At 46.6% G+C, this 18,714-nt stretch overlaps 1 protein-coding gene and 1 pseudogene across 4 annotated transcripts in view; one reads left to right on the top strand and one right to left on the bottom strand.

Moving 5' to 3' along the window:
- Positions 1-3,895: 3,895 nt before the first annotated feature.
- On the bottom strand, positions 3,896-7,238 carry LOC309352729 (myogenesis-regulating glycosidase pseudogene; annotated as a pseudogene). 2 transcript variants are annotated; one of them, XR_014161555.1, is made up of 2 exons: positions 4,197-7,238; positions 3,896-4,102 (listed from the first exon to the last, which is right to left on the bottom strand). The product of XR_014161555.1 is annotated as a myogenesis-regulating glycosidase pseudogene (transcript). The 2 variants fall into 2 exon arrangements; XR_014161556.1 differs by having other exon boundaries at positions 3,906-4,036.
- A 6,897-nt stretch (positions 7,239-14,135) lies between these two features.
- The window catches only part of LOC309352803 (uncharacterized protein), a 30,840-nt gene continuing 26,261 nt past the window's right edge, over positions 14,136-18,714 (top strand). The window contains exon 1 of one of the 2 annotated variants that reach the window (XM_081881644.1): positions 14,136-14,964. In XM_081881644.1, coding sequence (XP_081737770.1) covers positions 14,910-14,964 — 55 coding nt within the window. In that variant the 5' untranslated portion in view covers positions 14,136-14,909. The remainder of the gene's footprint in view (positions 14,965-18,714) is intronic. The other variant, XM_081881645.1, reaches the window with a different exon arrangement.

Raw genomic sequence — 18,714 nt, 5'->3', positions numbered from 1 at the left:
GGCCGACAATAACATCTCTCCGACCCACAGGAGGTAATTAAGAGGCTGTAATGGGAGTATGCAGCCTCCCCAAGGGAATGGGGGGACTGCCCTTGCCTGCTGTGCCCATAAATCACCCCCGTAATCGACGGGGTGAGGGCACTAGGCAGAACGCCCTTGTGTGGACTTCGGCTCTCCTGGACGCTGTATCTGATCGCGCCACTAGCTGCAGCAACTTGAAAATAAACAATTAGGAAGAAGCAAATGCACATATTTCAAGTGAAGAGTGGGGAGTAAAGACTGCTAATTGAAGGGACCTCTGCAAAGAAGACGGGTCGGATAAACAGGAATATATCATGAGAAGACACATCAAGGCTCGGTATGTCGGCAGCGGGACTGGATGGGGGAGGGGGGGAAACTTTTCTTTCTTTCTTCTATGTGATTAACCAATAATCCCCCCCACACAAGTCAGAAATGCCGATTAAATGACCTAAGATGGATGACTTAAGACTGTGTGAAAATAAATTCTAACCAAAAGCATGTTTTAAGGAGATTGAGGAAAGTACAAGAGCTTTGGGATGATGCAGTAAAAAACAGCGTCACCACTTTGGCAAGTTCTGTCGAAAGATTTATGTCTGGGAGGAGGAATGGATCTGTTTTTATACTGCGGGCGAACCTCCTCAGAGGACTAAATAAGGCGACAGATTTGCGAAGATTAATGATGGAAAGAGTGTTTTTATCTATGGAAGTGATGATATATGGAAACCATCTCGATATGGCTATTGGACGAACGGAAAAATTCACACAGGATTACAACTTGTTTTTTACCTGCTTAAGGAGATTATCAGAAGAGGTTGCAAAGAGAAAGGAAAAATTATACGAAAATAACAAATGAGATGTGGGAAACAGCAAGATAAGATAGGATAGAATTATGAACATTATTTGGACAGATTTGTGGACATTAATGCAGCAGCAAGATGATGATTGGACCCCCTTCGGAACTTGAAATATGGGTACCCCCAACAATGCCCGAATGCAAAGCTCCCCCTTCATGACAGTGGGGCTTACGCAATAAGCTGGCAACAAGGGGACTGGGCCTTCAGCTGACATTTACGTCAATCATCTTGCTGCCGCTTGCAGTCTGAGAATGGAGCAGACAAACTTCCAGATGGGAGAACCAGGATGGCTAGCATTGTGTGAAAGTCTTGTTGTGCTTCCAATCTGCTCTTCAAACTAGAAATAGACTTCGCTGTTCTTCCCACACACACCCCACACACTTCTCACCCTCCGAGACAAAGAATGAAGCTCCTCAGAGCCAATGGGAAGATGGCAGAAAGAACACTCTGTCTTCAGTTATTTAAGAAAACAACCCACCACTTTTTAAAATGATGTGTTTGCATCGACTTCTTACTCTCTATCTCTAGTACAGAGAAAAAGGGAGAATTCTCCTCATTATGAGATCGAGTAAGTTGAGGTTCCCACCTGTTTGGAACTTCCATCCCCAACATGGCTGGTCCGATACATTTTAATGTATTTATATATACTAAATATTTATATACCTTTATTTCATTAAAAAACAAAACAAAACAATAGCATTTTACTGCAGTTATAAGAACAGGCCAGCATCCTATTCTCACAGTGGCTGCAGGTGTTATAAGAAGTTTGAGGTCTTAGGTATATGTTAAATGTTCATAAATGTACCAACCAACCATGTACATAGATCAGCACAGGAAGACCGACCTGAAACCATTTTTGATTGTTGGGAAAGATGGAGGGCACAAGGAGAAGGGGGCGACAGAGGACGAGATGGTTGGACAGTGTTCTAGAAGCGACCAGCATGAGTTTGACCAAACTGCAGGAGGCAGTGGAAGACAGGAGTGCCTGGTGTGCTCTGGTCCAGGAGGTCACAAAGAGGTGGACACGACTAAACAACAACAACCAGACTTAAAACCATGGAGAGACCTGGTCTGAATAGAGACATTGGATTATTATCTCATTATACATGATAAAGCTATTTTTGGCCATCACATCCCTTGCTTTTTCCTGTAAGACCAATTGCAGTTGTTAACAGTCAACAGATTTACCACACCTTTCAGCCAATCACCCATTCCCACCACCCTTCTGAGTAATACCCCTCCCCACCCTCTCACTATATATAAAGGTCTGGTGACTTCTGTTTCAGTGTATCTGAAGAAGTGTGCATGCACATGAAAGCTCATACCAAGAACAAACTTAGTTCGTCTCTAAGGTGCTACTGGACAATTTTTTATATTTTTTAAATATATTCCATCCTGGCCAGTAGCCATCAATAGCCCTCCCCTCCATGAATTGGTCGAACTTGTAACATGAATTTGTTGTAGGTAAAACTATGCAATGAAATCCTTTCTGCCGTAAGTTATTTACTTTATTATTGTATCTTGATACATTCCCTGATAACAGAAACATAGGCAGCTACTGCACAGCAGGCCAGACTGGTTTGGTTTGGTTGTTACACGCAGGAAAGCAAGAAAACTCTTTCTATGGCCCTGCCCTCTGTCCTGTTTGCAATAGCATTACCTTCAAGCCATGTCTGTCAACATGCCGCTCATGCAGTGACTTTGTATTTGTGTTGGCCCTTTTTCTCTTTCTTTCTAGTAGATACGCCTCTATTTGTCCAACCCTTGGACCATTAAATACAGGCCCTGACACAGACATCAGCGTTGCTCAGTTTAAAGGAAAAAGCTTCTAGACCTCATTGAGAACATTTTGCAGTTGGCCAGGCAGGGTTTCCAGTGTCTCAGCAGCCAAAGGACACTTAAGGCAAGGATGGAGAATGTGCAAAGTCCTTGTCGAACTCAAACCCATCAGCCCCTGCCAGCATGCCCAATGGTCAGGGGTGGTGACAGGAGTCATAATCCAACAATACTTAGAGGGCTGCAGGTTCACCATACACTACTAAAGCCTTATTTATTCTTGCCAAGCGGCAGGTAATGCAAAGCCCCATCGCTTCCTGCCTCTTGTGCCGACTATCCAGCCCAAGACTTAACCGCAACCATCGCTTGGCTCCACCTCAGCCCTTGCTATATTCTTCTGAATTCTGCAAAACACTCTCTTGTCCTGAAAGACCTACATTGGCTCCCAGGACGTTTCCGAGCACAATTCAAAGTGTTGGTGCTGACCTTTAAAGCCCTAAACGGCCTCTGTCCAGTAAACCTGAAGGAGCGTCTCCACCCCCATCATTCTACCCGGATACTAAGGTCCAGCTCCAAGGGCCTTCTGGCGGTTCCCTCCCTGTGAGAAGCAAGGTTACAGGGAACCAGGCAGAGGGCCTTCTCGGTAGTGGCGCCCACCCTGTGGAACGTCCTCCCAGCAGATGTCAGGGAAATAAACAACTATCTGACTTTTAGAAGACATCTGAAGGCAGCCCAGTTTAGGGAAGTTTTTAATGTTTGAAGTTTTATTCTGTTTTTAATCTGTTGGGAGCCACCCAGAGTGGCTGGAGAAACCCAGCCAGATGAGCGGAGTATAAATAATGAATTATTATCATCATCATCATCATCCACCGGGCTTGGGGGGGGGGAGGCAATTCAGGTTTTTCCTGGATTGACATTTGTTCTGATCTATTGCTAAAGAGTAGGAAAGGGGAAAACCTCATGGCACAAGCAGAACAGAACGAGCCCTCAGTTCCATCTAGTGGTGCAAATTATTGTGCAAAAGTGCATGCTTAATTTCTTCTGAAAGACAAAAATTCCACGATGCATAATTTGTATAATTTTTGGCGTAGGAAACCCCCTGCTTTTGCAGCTCACAACAGAAATTGCTTTGACTATCGAGAAGCGCCCAATTCACAGAACTTTCTCTGCAATGCCCGTATCTATTTTCTGTGATGTTTTCACTGCACGGTCCTCTGTGGAGAATCATTCCAAAGGACCCCCGTTGCAGTGTGCGCGCGCACATCTGTGTGTAGAATTGGACCGTGATATCGAAAGCCTCCCTCCATACTCACAAACCGTTAGTGAGTTAACCTGGTCCTGACTTTCGCCTTCTGCAACATGGGAGATAACAGCCCTTCGCCATCCTGGAAGAGTGAGATAAAAAGATTGCGAGCTGCACAGATTCAGCAGAACTAAAAGCCAGATGAGGTCTGTGAACGAGAATACATTAGCATTAAAAAAAAAAATCTCTCTCTGTGAAGAAAGAGCTTTTCTTTTAAGATAAACTGATTAAGTCAAAGTCACCTTGAGGGCTAGAGACAAGGTCGCTCCAAGGCCCTTCCCTAGCCCCAAGGCAACTTAAGAATTCAAAACAAAATAAGGCGCTTCGTCGAAAGGGACAGAGTAGTCCTTAAGAAGAAGGGGTGTCTTTTCAAAGAGCTCCCCTTTGTAGCTGCGCCATTTGCCAGCTGGGATGTAAATGTCTCGCTCTTGCTTGCCCATCTCCAAGACGGGGGCCACCATCAGGGTGTCCCCAATCAGGAACTGGGAATCAATCTTGTGTGCAGCCTCATCGTGGGGAGAAATCCACCAGATGGGCCGGATGATGGGGTCCCCAGTGTCGGTGATCTCCCCGGCCAGCTCCAGCAAGAGGGGGGCAACCAAAGACTCATGGAGTCTGGTGAACTTCAGGGCGATGTCTATGACCTCTCTGTCGTAAAGCCACGGTGGGATGGAGAACTGCATGGACGGCATGAAGGCCGACAGCTCTAGCCATCGGATGTAGAGCTCCCGATCTGGGATGTCAACAGCACCTTCCGTTTTGTTAGGGAGAAAATTCCCGCCAATCATATCGGGCAGTACAAAAGGGTATCCCAGGAGGCCAATGGTCAGCACCGTAGGTATCAAGGACTTCAGCCCAAGTTCATACCCACAAATTGAGTCCCGGTCAATGATACGAACAAAACAAGAGATGTGCTGGGATCGGTAGCCGACTCGGACTTCTGCAAGCTCGTGAAATGGAATGGCCATTTCCGCATAATGCCGGGACCAAATGCTGGGATCTGCCAAGGTATGGAAAGTATGGAATTGTTTGGGAAGGTAGCATGTCTCACCGGCATCAAACTTGAAGGAAGAGATGCCGTACTTAGTGCGGAGTTGCCTCAGGTGTCTCTGGAACCATTTTCTAGCCGAAGGGTTGGTGAAATCCAATATGGCGCCCACACCGTTCCACCACACAACCATGGCAGGGAGTGTCCCTTGTGCTTCCGTGACAAAAAGCTTCTTCTCTATTCCCACCTCAAAGTTTGGGGAACTTTTATGTACAAAAGGGTGTATCCAGATGGTGACGTTGAAGCCATCTTTCTTAAGCTTTTCGAACATATCTGTCGCCTGAGGGAACTTCGAAGGGTCAAAGTCAAAATCACCATAATTCTGTGAGTACATGTCATCAATTTCAATGTGGCTGTATTTGAAACCGTACTTTTTAATCATCTGTGCAAATCCCAGAACTTTCTCTTGGTTAATCTCCTTCTTGTACATGGCCCACGTTGACCAGATTGGAAACTGGAACATCCTTTCTGAAGGCACCTTCAAAGGTTTCCTGAAATGGACCTGGGCCATGTACCGGTGGACAGAGGTAATGTCTGAACCTATGCAGACATGGTAACTCAACTGTGGGAAGGGCTCGTTCAACGGCTCATATGGAGAATCTTTATACCTGGCTTGGAATATGAGGGACCTTTCCGAAGCATTGAACCCAAGGTGGAAGGGCACAGAGTCACTTATCTTGACGGCAGCTGCTTTGGAGGACAACCAATACCTCTCCAAGACGCCCCCAAAGCTCTTCCTGAAAGAATAGACATCACTAGTCACAAATGGCGCAGGTTCTTGGCTTCCAGGTAGACTGATTGGCCATTGCTGTCTGTTCATCTCGTAGCCTCCATACCAATGGGCGTCCCCCCAGAACATTTTGTGTTCCACTGCAGAGTCTGCATCAAACTCTTCCCAGCGGATGATGTAGCACGTCATCGCCTCGTTGGGTTTGACAGTCTGGATGAGGAAACTGAACACCCCCCTTTCCGTACCCGTACAGCTTAAAACTCCCCTTTCCTTAGAACAAGACTCCAGGTCAAGGACGCCTGATTGGAAGGCCATCCTGAAGACCACTTCTCCATCCCGGTTTCCAATGGTGAAGCCTCCCTGCCACAGGTCCACCTGCTTCACCTTTACCCTCTCTGCCTTCGTAGGAGGAACCGTGTAGCAATGCAGACCCACGACCACAGCTATGACGAGTCCTGTTGCCAGCAGCGCAGCTCTTCCAAGATAACTCTGCCGGGATGTCTGAGACTCCAGAGAGGAATGGAGAATTGGTTTTGTCACGGAACCATCTTCCCTCTGACGCTTCTCTCCTTTTCCTTGGCGACGGGACAACTGAGCTTCCATAATATCACAGATCTAATAGCTGTGGCCAGTGGTTGCTTGGCCCTCGTGGTGGCGAGTGTTTTTCTCAGCTTTATAAAGACTGTGTTTAAAAACAGCTCTGCCCTCTCTCTCCCTTGCTGTATCCAGGAATGGAGATCACTACCCTTCAGAATGCAGCGACAAAACACATCTCAGCCAGGCTAATAAATGAGCCTAATAAATTAATCCTGGTTACCGGGAGCAAGACTTCTCTGCTGCTGCAACCTCTGCTGGAGCCAGCATCCTGCTGCTTTCCTCGACTCTCGATGAGGCGATCAGCTGACCGAGGAAGGTTATTACGCAAGTGAGAGATGGCACAACTCCCTGCGAAGCCTCAGCCAGGTTTTTCTTTCTGGGTGGGGAGAGGGAGCAAAGGAATTGCTTTGGAACAAGAGGCCCCAGGAATAGGAAACCAGGCGATGCAAAGACCTACAGCTGTGTGCAAAGGTCCCAGGAGCAGGCTGCCGTTCTCTCCGATGGCAGGGGAGTCCTCTGGCGGCTGCATCTCATACCTTGCTAGCTGCCCTTGAGATGTCTTAGGGTCGCCACTCCCTGCCCCGGCAATAATTTTCTCTGCGGCAGTTCAGCTTCATGACTGACTCTGAAGATTTGGAGTGACCGTCCTTTCTTTTCTCTTGGATTGGGTTTCTTGGGTGATCTTTGGTGGCTCTCTAGTTGTATTTCTAGATGCATGCCTTAACACACTGAAGAGTTATATTTGTGATAAATGAAGATACGTCCAAGAAGCTAACAGAGAGAAGAGGAAGGGGCTGGTATGAGAGCCAGGCCAGAGTGGGTCTTCTCAGGGTGGGAGACTGAGAAAGAGGAAGGTGGGAGGTGGGAAGATTAAACTTTTAAAATGAATTGATTTTTGAATGCTGTGTTACTTTTATTGTTAGCTGCTCTGAGCCCAGCTTCGGCTGGGGAGGGCGGGATATAAATAAATTATTATTATTATTATTATTATTATTATTATTATTATTATTATTATTATTATTATTCTGTATGTGTGAAGATTAAGAGAAAATGCTGACTGAGTGCTACATAGATATATTTATAATTTTGTGTTTTATGAGGATCACATGAGGATTGTTATATGGAAAGCCCAGCCAGATGGGTGGGGTAATAATAATAATAATAATAATAATAATAATAATAATAATAATAATAAATGTATTTTCTGATATATATATTTTAAAAAATCTCTTTAATTTAGTTTCAATTTTATATTAGGTTGAAAACCTTTAATAAAATTGATTAAAAGATCCTTGGAGGTTTTTAATCAGAGGTTGGATGGCCATCTGTCATGGATGCTTTAGTTGAGATTCCTGCGTTGCAGGGGGTTGGACTAGATGACCCTCAGATGCCCTTGCAACTAATCTAGTCTATTATTCTATGATAAAATGCTCTGTTGCCCTAGCACAACAAATCCACTTTTTTATTTTTTAAAAGCAGACTTTTGAGGCCCCTAGGTTGAGCATTCACCCTAATGAGCATAGCTGTCAACTTTTCTCTTTTCTTGCAAGAAATAATCCTATTCGGAATAAGGGAATTTCCCTTAAAAAAAAAGGAAACGTTGACAGCTATGCTAATGAGCCTTCATCCTGATTTGCTTGCACAGTGGTTACCTGCCTTCCTATTAGTCATTTGTGCATTTTACATTTCTCAGTGCGTTACTGTGTCAATTTCCAAGCTGCAAAAAGTCTGGTAAATTCCCCACAAGCAAATCAGGGTGAATGCAGAAAGAATGCTCGCCGACCTGAAAACAAATAAGAATGAACGCTAAATAAAGACCAGATATAATCTAACCTCCATGTATACTTTGTGTGAGCAAACTGAGATGAATGCTCAATTAATAGGTTGGATAACAACCAGAGCACAAATTGTACCACCTGGTCACAAAAGTTTCTGAAGTTTTCCGGCTGCAATTGAACTTGGCTCCTGAAGGTGGCAACGGAGGAAAAGCAAATTATATTAAAGGAGTGAAGGCTGCATGAAGCCACCAACGTAAACTCTTGATGTACAAGATGAAAGTTTATCAAGCTCCGTGAATTTCAATCTAAATTTTCTGCAAGGGGAATAAAAGGCTGGAACCCTTCTGCAAATTCTGTGTTGCAAAGTAGGTTCTGACTTGACAGTTGGAGCAGCCGGGTGGAAATCCATCTCCTCGTGCAAAATTGGAAGAGTCTGCTTGCTTGCACAACACGCAGCATAGTTAATGCTGGTTTGCGGTTGTGCGTTTAAATATATTGGGCTGGATCCAGGAAATGGCTTGGAATTTGGCCCCATATAAATCAGTGCGGAAAAGTCAAGTCTCGTTGATTTCAATGAGAATCGAGCACAAGGAAGTTTGAGTGCAATCCTGGGCATATCTAGGTAAAGGTAAAGGGACCCCTGCCCATTAGGTCCAGTCGTGGCTGACTCTGGGGTTGAGGCGCTCATCTCGCTTTATTGGCCGAGGGAGCCGGCGTACAGCTTCCGGGTCATGTGGCCAGCATGACTAAGCCGCTTCTGGCGAACCATAGCAGCGCACGGAAACACCGTTTACCTTCCCGCCGGAGCGGTACCTATTTATCTACTTGCACTTTGATTGTGCTTTTGAACTGCTAGGTTGGCAGGAGCATGGACCGAGCAACGGGAGCTCACCCCATCACAGGGATTCGAACCGCCGACCTTCTGATCGGCAAGTCCTAGGCTCTGTGGTTTAACCAACAGAGCCACCTGGATCCCTTGGGCATATCTACTGACAGGTAAAATCCACTGTGCCGAAGCGTGTAAGTCCTTAATAATTTTACATAGGATAGGACTGCAGCCTTGGTCTGAAGGCAACCTGCTGAATTTATAACACAGGTCAGTCAGAAGGAAGCACTCCTAAGGAACTGCCTGCTGAATCCAGCCAATGGCCCAACTATTTCAGCATCTTGGGATAGAAAGTGAGACTGGGTGCACTTTTGCCCTGATCCACAAAGGCTAATCTTTGGTTTTATCATTTGTATCCAGTTTAATTTCCCCCCTTCTTTTATTCAATAGTTTTTTGAGAGGAGAGGTCCTCCCTTGCTTTTTAACTCTGCTCTGTGACTCCACTATGTTTTAAGAAACCTATACAGTGGTACCTTGGTTCTCAAATGCCTTGGTTCTCAAACGCCAAAAACCTGGAAGAAAGTGTTCCAGTTTTTGAACGTTTTTCGGAAGCCGAATGTCCGAAGTGACTGTCGGCTATTGTTTCCTGCACCAATCAGAAGCTGCACCTTGGTTTTTGAACATTTCGGAAGTCAAACAGATTTCCGGAATGGATTAAGTTTGGCGCTTTTGCTTTTGCTATTTATTTAGCGTTTTCGTTTTTGAGCTTTTTCAGTTAATTTGTTTTTGTGACTGTGTGAAACCCAGTTCAGCTGATTGGTTGATTGTGCGACTGTGGAAATGGATAAAAGCTCCCCATCCAAACAATGACTATAATCAGTGCAGGTAAGAGGGGGGGAAATTAATTTTAATCTTTATCACCTACAATACTGTCTTATTTATTTTATAGTACAGTACATTGATTATTGCTTTCATTTTATGGATCAATGGTCTCGTTAGAGAATAAAATTCATGTTAAATTTCTGTTTTAGGGGTTTTTAAAAGTCTGGAATGGATTGCAGTAGAACCTCTACTTACAACCGCCTCCACTCGCAGATGTTCCAAGTTGCGACCATGGCAAACCCAGAAGTAACCGGCGGGTTTGCCGCCGTTCACGCATGTGCAGAAACGGCCAATTGCCGCCCAGGCCTGTGCACAATGGCGCCTCTGCCAGTGACCGTTTTGCCATAAGGACGGGCCTCTGGAACGGATTGTGGTCTTGAGTAGAGGTTCCATTCATTTTGCATTACTTTCTATGGGAAAGCGGACCTTGGGTTTGGAATGCTTTGGTTTTGGAAAGGACTTCCGGAATGGATTACGTAAGTTTGAGAACCAAGGTAAAGGTAAAGGGACCCCTGACCATTAGGTCCAGTCGTGGCCGACTCTGGGGTTGCGGCGCTCATCTCGCTTTACTGGCCAAGGGAGCCGGCGTACAGCTTCCGGGTCATGTGGCCAGCATGACTAAACCACTTCTGGCGAACCAGAGCAGCGCACGGAAACACCGTTTACCTTCCCTCCAGAGCGGTACCTATTCATCTACTTGCACCTTGATGTGATTTCGAACTGCTAGGTTGGCAGGAGCAGGGACCGAGCAACGGGAGCTCAGCCCATCGCGGGGATTCGAACCGCCGACCTTCGGAATGGCAAGTCCTAGGCTCTGTGGTTTAACCCACAGCTCTCCCACAATAACCAAGGTACCACCGTACAAATTAATTTGCCTCTGTGAGAAGGATGATTCTCCCCCCCCCCCCCGTGCTTTTTAAACTTCTGGGGTATCTCCTTGCCCTTGTTTCTGGAATTTTGCTACAAAAGAGAGAAGAAACGCCAGTTGCAGAAAATGACACTGCGCCCTGCCCCCCCCACACACACACCCGGGGCAAAGGACATGTTTGCAAGTGTCTGTAGCTCCCACTGAATTTCAAGGAAACTCTTTATTCTGAGAGACATTTTGATGGTTCCCAATAAAAACTGCAGAGGGAAAAAATGGCCTGGAGACATTTGAGGAGCATAAAAACATCTTCCTCGATAAAGGATGCTTCCAGACAGGTGTTGAATACTTGCTGGATGCCGGCTGCTGAGATATTGCTGTCAGCATCGCCCTTGAGCCAGTGCCACCAACTGGACTCATCCACTTCAGCCCCGACTGGGCTAGGCGAGCTGGGTAGCACTTCCAGAGACCACCTTCTGCACAGAAACAGGTCAAAGTGCTGTGGACTCACAGCTTAGAGTTGTGAGCACCGGATTCACTCCAACAAGAAGACAGTCATCGCACAGCAGAGTCTAGCAGAGCATAAACGACTCAGAGAGCAGCTCTGTAGAATATCTTCTTTATTCTATCTACAACTATTATACAACTATATACAGAGCTTAATGAGGTCTAAGCATAAATGAATGCTGCACTGAGTGTCTGCAGCTGCTCTTAGCAGCAACCTTATCTCTACACACAATCTGTAACACTCAGTCTCTCTCTCTCCGACACACTGACTGACTGACTGACTGACTCTTTGATGTGGTGCTGGAGCAGAATATGTAGAGAGCAGAACACTGCCCCTCCTCTCTGGAGAATCAGCAGAGACATCAGGAGATTTTTGGATATGGGAGGGGTGAAATCTCCTCATCCTCCCCCATTTTCATTTCAAATGGGTTGTTGGAACCACAGTTTCTTTAACTTACTGGATTTCCACTGGAAAGGGTAAATCGAGATTAAGTGAGGGAGGTAAAAATACATTACTGATGACAATAATGGTGTGTGAAAGGTGGAAAAAAACCCCCCAAAAAACCTTGCATGCATGGGGAGGGCAGATCTCATGAAAATGGACTGTTTTGAAGGACCCAAAGTTTCCTCCTGGAATCCCCGCTTGTGGTTTCATGATGCCACAGCTCTGATCTAATTTACACTATTCACTACCAGAATATTAATATAAAAAGTTAATAAATGGAAAGAACGTCTTTCATTCTGCAGCAAAAAGAGCACATCTAGCCAAAGGCAGGTGCAGGGAGATCAATACAAGGACGCTGAGGAATAAAGCAAAGGATCTTTCAAAAGTCTCGCTTTCTGCATTGGGGGAAAGAGTTTCTCAGTATATTTCCTATTTTCCTACAGCTGCAGCTAGCAATGGAGGATATATTTGGTTCGAGGTTTAATGTGAACCTACTTAATTTGCAACACACAAACTGAAACATGGCACTTCTCGCAGTTTTCCAAACCAAAAGATACACATGAAAAGGCATTTGTAAGTGGAAAGTGTGTACATATTTGTGCTATGCTCTTCCTCTGCACTATGGCCCTTTCCTTTAAAAATGAGCTAAGATTCTAGTCCTCATTATTCTGAATACAGGTCTGATTCCAACAGGAACATGGAGAGGAAGCCATCTTGCTCAGTATTGTCTACACTGGCCGGCAGCAGGGGTTTCAGGCAGGGTGAACTTCCCAGCCCTGCCACCAAGGATTGATCTCGGGATCTTCTGCAGCAAAGCGATAGCCCTAAGGACCAGCCTGGATGGGCCCCTGGAATAAGTGTTATGTATTCAGTGGTCTGTGTTTGCCTGAGCTTGGGTATGGAGCTCCTTTGTTCTGATTCGATACAGGGTGTCCAATCACAGAACACTTCAGGATTCGAGCCTCTGCCATTGGCCCTTGAACTCGTGAGTAGTGATTCGCAGCTTGGAAGTTTAGCTAACCAATCATGCTGGGAGTGGGAGTGGCCCAGGCTTTCAGAGATGTATATAAGCAGTTGCTTTGCCCCTGTTTTCCCAGTTATGTACAGTCATACCTCAGGTTGATGTAGCTTCGGGATATGTATTTTCAGGTTGCGCGCTGCGGCGACCCAGAAGTAACGGAGTGCATGACTTCCGGGTTTCGCCGCTCGCGCAGACGGTCAATATGACGTCACGGGCATGCACAGAAGCGGTGAATTGCGGCCTGCACAGGCGCAGACACGCAGGCGCAGGTTGCATTCGCTTCTAGATGCGAACGGGGCTCCGGAATGGATCCCGTTCACATCCAGAGATACCACTGTAGTTCAATAAAGGTTCTTGCTGTTATCACTGTGTCTTGCCTCGTGGGAACCCACATGTGATGGCCTGAGAATCTGATTCAGAGGCTGATCCGGAGGAATCCCAGCCTGCACAGGAGTCCCCGCCTCCAGGGCCGGCTGAGCCAGGGCAGGGCCTTGAATCTGAAGGGCCCGCACCTGTGCCGGATCCTCAGGAGCAGGCACCAGGTGAATCCACTCTGGCTCCGGAGGTGATGGAGGACCCATTGCCTGCAGGTGCTCCTCTCTCAGCCCTGTCAGGGAAAGTGAGGCTGCCTCTGGGTCCAGTAACCCTCCAGCCTCTCCTGAGCTGCAGAGGCTCAGGGCAGAGAGGCGGAGGGAACTAAGTTCCCGCAGTAGGAGGGCTCGCCTCCAGGCCAGGAGAGGCAGGTCACCTGTGGGCCGGGACAGCCCTAGGCCCCAGAGGAGATAAAGGTCAGTCAGCCCAGTCCCAGGTTGCAGGAGCATAGAATCCTAGAATCATAGAGTTGGAAGAGACCACAAGGGCCATCGAGTCCAACCCCCTGCCAAGCAGGAAACACCATCAGAGCACTCCTGACATATGGTTGTCAAGCCTCTGCTTAAAGACCTCCAAAGAAGGAGACTCCACCACACTCCTTGGCAGCAAATTCCACTGGCGAACAGCTCTTACTGTCAGGAAGTTCTTCCTAATGTTTAGGTGGAATCTTTTTTCTTGTGGTTTGGAACCATTGCTCCGTGTCCGCTTCTCTGGAGCAGCAGAAAACAACCTTTCTCCCTCCTCTATGTGACATCCTTTTATATATTTGAACATGGCTATCATATCACCCCTTAACCTCCTCTTCTCCAGGCTAAACATGCCCAGCTCCCTTAGCCGTTCCTCATAAGGCATCATTTCCAGGCCTTTGACCATTTTGGTTGCCCTCCTCTGGACCCGTTCCAGTTTGTCAGTGTCCTTCTTGAACTGTGGTGCCCAGAACTTCGCTGGAAACCTGTTTCTGCCAGCACCCAGACCTGTTCTTCCAGAGTTCCTGACCACCCCCGGCTTCTTGCTTTGGACCCTGCTTCACCCTTGGTGGACAGTCTCCAGACCCTCGACCCAGGACCGGACTCTGACCACACCTCACGATAACCTCCCCCCCCCCCCGGGACCAGCACACCACACTTCAATACGGGCAGCTTCGTAAGTTCTCGTGCAAACGCCACAGGCTTTCTAAGTGTGAACAGAGGATCCGCAGCAAAAGGGAACGTCCTAATCTGGGAGTTCAGGGGCCTCCCCTTCTCCTTTGTGGGCTGAAGTGGCTGTTTTGGCTCCTCTCCAGTTCCCAGCAGCGACCTCACCAGCAACAGCTCGAGTTCTTTAGAATTCTCTGTCCCTATTCAGGAATCACAACTTGTAAAGAACGGAGCCCAGCAGCTCTATTGCTCCTCCCTTCCCACTCCCCACGTTGCTGCTGCAATTACTGCGCTATAGATTTTTATATCCTTTTAGGGCACCCCTTGCCACCTGGGCGGGAAGGTGGTCTTCTTCCTGCAACCCACCATCACCCTGCCTGAAGAAGAGGAAGAACTCTGCGCTTCTCGAAAGCTTCCCTTCTCTTCCATCAGCAAGAGCTAGTTGAGAAGCAGGCCGGCGCTTTTTTGCAATTTTTCCTGGGAAAGCCAGGATGTGATTTTCCTCGAATATGGGCTTTCTCACAGCACTTCCCCTGAGATCACCACCGTGCTGCTATCTTGGGTGCTAAAGGGTGCTGGCCGGGAGAGACGGAACTTGCTTCCTTAAATTGTATCTTCGACTTTTGTCGCATCCTGTTCCTCCCTTTGGATGAAAGGCAGGCAAATCAACTTCGCAGTTCACTTTGCCCTTTGCAAAGGCTCTTCTCCCCATCTATAACCCCCCTCAATTTCTTTCTCCTGGGAGACAATGAAGCTTTTCAAGCTGAGCTTGAGTTGGATTTTCTTTCTTCCTTGGCTGCAGGGTAAGTTTGCTTTCGCTGCTCCTTCTTTGCACCCCTTTTTTCTCCTTGACCGTAAGATTATTATTTTTACGTGCAAATACTTCCCCTGCATGGACAGTGTTTCAGTTCGCCTTCGCTGGCTGATCTGTGTTTGTTTGGATTGTGAAACGGATTCTCCTGGCAACGAGAGGTGGTTTTTTTATGTACCCTTCTCTCTGTGTGTGCAGCTAGGTGACCATTGAAGGCTATTTGAAAAGGAGCAACGAAACTGTTCCAGGAATTCTGGGACCTACAAATGTTGTTAGGCAAGTCATGAATATGCAAACTGCACATCCTAAATTTTTGAGATCCTGCACAACAAAAACAATAGGAGGTTGCAGTTGGACTAGAGAGCGTTCACCTAAAATCTGTGTGAGTTCAGCCTCCCTGAAACACTGGGTGGCCTTAGGGAAATCACGAGCGCTCAGTGTAGCCTACCCATAGCTGTCAACTTTTCCCTTTTCTTGCGAGGAATCCTATTCGAAATAAGGGAATTTCCCTTTAAAAAAGGGAAATGTTGTCAGCTAGGAGCCTACCTCAAAAGAAAGTTGTGAGGCCAAAATGGGATCTCCCACTGTGTTCAGTCTCAAGGACCTTGCAGGAAGGTGATAAAATAATAAATAAGCACTCATCTTTTGGGTTGTCTCCAACGTATGTTTTAGCTCTACTAATTTGGAAGGGGAATCTGGGATATTTAACTGTTTTAAGCATTGCTCAAATGTTGGGTGCTTTCTGGGTGGCAAGGAGAGAGCTGGGTTATTCTTAGCATTAGCTTCAATCCTGCACAGTAGTCAGCGATGCAGTCTGTTCTCCAGATGTTTTGAACTACAAGGTGCTGGAGAAAGTTGTCATCCAAAACATCTGGAGCATACCAGGTTGGCATAATATGTAGTAGAATCTGCAATGGATGGAGCCCTTCGGATGTTTCTGGAGTATCCTCCCTCTTTTTTCTGTAATTTCTGTATTTATTTATTTTGTTCTGTTCAATCATCATGTAAAAATGAATTTAAGAACGTACAAAACACACTGATAAACAAATATACCATATATATATATATAGCATTATCTCTTCATGCTAGATGATGCAGATGTTCTTTTTCTTCCAATGTTTCAATAGTATCCCAGCACTCCCTGTGGTATCTGATCTCAACTTTCCTATCATACACCTCACTGCTGGATCCCATTTCCTTGTGCATTATTTTTTGTGAATCTGTCATCAAGGCAACCAGTTTTATACTAATGTCCCTGCCGCTCCCAAATTTCATTCAACAGTTTGGCCTTACATTTGGTTACTTTCCCTTGTTTTAGCAAGCACATATTTCAGCAAGGAAATATTAGCAAAATATTAGCCAGAAATCAGTTTGAGTCTATCAGGGCTGTCTAACAGCAGCTGTTTTGGACCACAACTCTGCTGCTGGCTGGGGCTGAGGGGAGGTATATTCCAAACATCTGGCAGGCACAAGCTTGGGAAAGGCTGTCATGGTCCGGTTCACGGGCGATTTAAGTCCCAGCTGGGGACGTCGGGACCAGGGGCATGATGGCGGGGTGGGAGCTGGAATGGGAGTCCAGAAGCCAGAAGTCAGGAAGCCAAGAGTTTGAGGGTCAGAGAGCTGGAAGTCAAGAAGCCAAGGGTCCGAGGATCAAGAAGCAAGGAGTCATAAAGTCAGGGGTCCGAGGGTCAAGAAGCAAGGAGTCATAAAGTCAGGGGTCCGAGGGTCAAGAAGCAAGGAGTCACAAAGTCAGGGGTCCGAGGATCAAGAAGCAAGGAGTCACAAAGTCAGGGGTCCGAGGGTCAAGAAGCAAGGAGTCATAAAGTCAGGGGTCCAAGGATCAAGAAGCAAGGAGTCAGGAAGCCGAGGTTCAAGGATCAGGAAGCAAGTAGCCAAACACAGCAAGGCAGGAAGCGTGTTGCTGTGACAAAGGGAAATGCTGACCTTATATCCCTTCCTGGCTCTTGCCACCAGGCGCTGTGAGTTGCCAATCAGTCTCACCTGTGTGGCCGCACCTTGCCTCTTCAGAACAAACTTAGGAAGGCCCAAGTCCTGCAAAGTCCTATTGGTCACAGGGCCTGGCTCCTGCACGCACACCTGACAAAGGCTGCCTTAGACATGCACTCGCAGGATGGCCAATGGGAGAGGCTCTTGGCATCAATGTATGGAATCATTTTTAGAAGATGTAATGGGACCACTTTCTCTGCCTGGTCTTCTTCCATTTTCAGTGGCTGGTTGAAACATCATCTCAGTCAACCCTCAACAACAAAAAAGCTCCTCTTTTCCTTCTAAATCCAAAAACTGGGAGGAATGCATATCAGACGCATCAGGTTTCCTTTAAGAAAGCAATCCTTTAATCTATTGTGTGCTGTTCCCCAACCTGGATTCTGTTTATAGTGCAGATCCATTGTTTTGGCCTGCCCTGGTACCTCCACATAAGGGATTGTTCTTGCAAAGGACAGGAAATTCTGCAGGGCTTGCTGTTTGCTTTGTAGCAAACTTCTCCCCACCCCAGCCCTGTCCGCACTGGGTGCCCCCCTGGAGGTAGTGGGCAGGGTGCCAAATAATTTCTTGTTGTTTAGTCATTTAGTCGTCTCCGACTCTTCATGACCCCCTGGACCAGAGCACTCCAGGCACTCCTGTCTTCCACTGCCTCCCGCAGTTTGGTCAAACTCATGCTGGTAGCTTCGAGAACACTGTCCAACCATCTCGTCCTCTGTCATCCCCTTCTCTTTGTGGCCTCCATCTTTCCCAACATCAGGGTCTTTTCCAGGGAGTCTTCTCTTCTCATGAGGCGGCCAAAGTATTGGAGCCTCAGCTTCAGGATCTGTCCTTCCAGTGAGCAGTCAGGGCTGATTTCCTTAAGAATTGATAGGTTTGCTCTTCTTGCAGTCCATGGGACTCTCACGAGTCTCCTCCAGCACCAGAATTCAAAAGCATCAATTCTTCGGCAATCAGCCTTCTTGATGGTCCAGCTCTCACTTCCATACATCACTACTGGGAAAACCATAGCTTTAACTATACGGACCTTTGTCGGCAAGGTGATGTCTCTGCTTTCTAAGATGCTGTGCCAAATAATATCCCCTTCCAACTGATGCAATATGCCTACAGGGTTTCTCAAACTTGGGTCCCTAGCCGTTGTTGGACTACAACTTACTCCTTAACTTAACAACTTACTCCTTAACTTAAATAAAACAAAAGAGATTATTGTGGAGTTTAGGAAATGTAAATTGAATATTCAGCCACTCATTATTGAGGAGAAGTGTGTAGAACAGGTCTTGGTGTTTCGATTTCTGGGAATAGAATGGAGAGATGACCTAACCTGGGGAGAAAACAGTAAAGACCTGATGAAGAGAGCACAGCAGAGGTTATATTTTCTGAAAATCCTCCAGAAAAATAATCTCTCCAAGGACCTGTTGATGGCATTTTACCATTGTACTGTGGAGAGTGTATTAACTTATGGTCTGCGTGTGTGGTTTGGGAGCTGCACGGTCAGGGAAAAAACAATGCTGTCCAGGGTTGTAAAGACTACGGAGAGAATAATTGGGTGCGCTCTTCCCACCTTGGATCAAATCTATGTTGTCAGGTGCCATAAGAAAGCTGCAGAGATAGCGCAGGATAGTGCACACCCCGGAAATGATCTCTTTCAGCTTCTGCCTTCTGAAAGAAGGTACAGGGTTATTAAGACTAGGACTAGCCGCCTGAGAAACAGTTTCTATCCAAATGCAATTTTGGTTTTAAA

The sequence above is a fragment of the Podarcis erhardii genome, assembly GCF_964252035.2.
Source record: "Podarcis erhardii genome assembly, chromosome: 11".
Taxonomy (NCBI): Eukaryota; Metazoa; Chordata; class Lepidosauria; order Squamata; family Lacertidae; genus Podarcis; species Podarcis erhardii.
The sequence above is the reverse complement of the archived record's forward strand: the minus strand, read 5'-3'. Positions and strand labels throughout refer to the sequence as shown.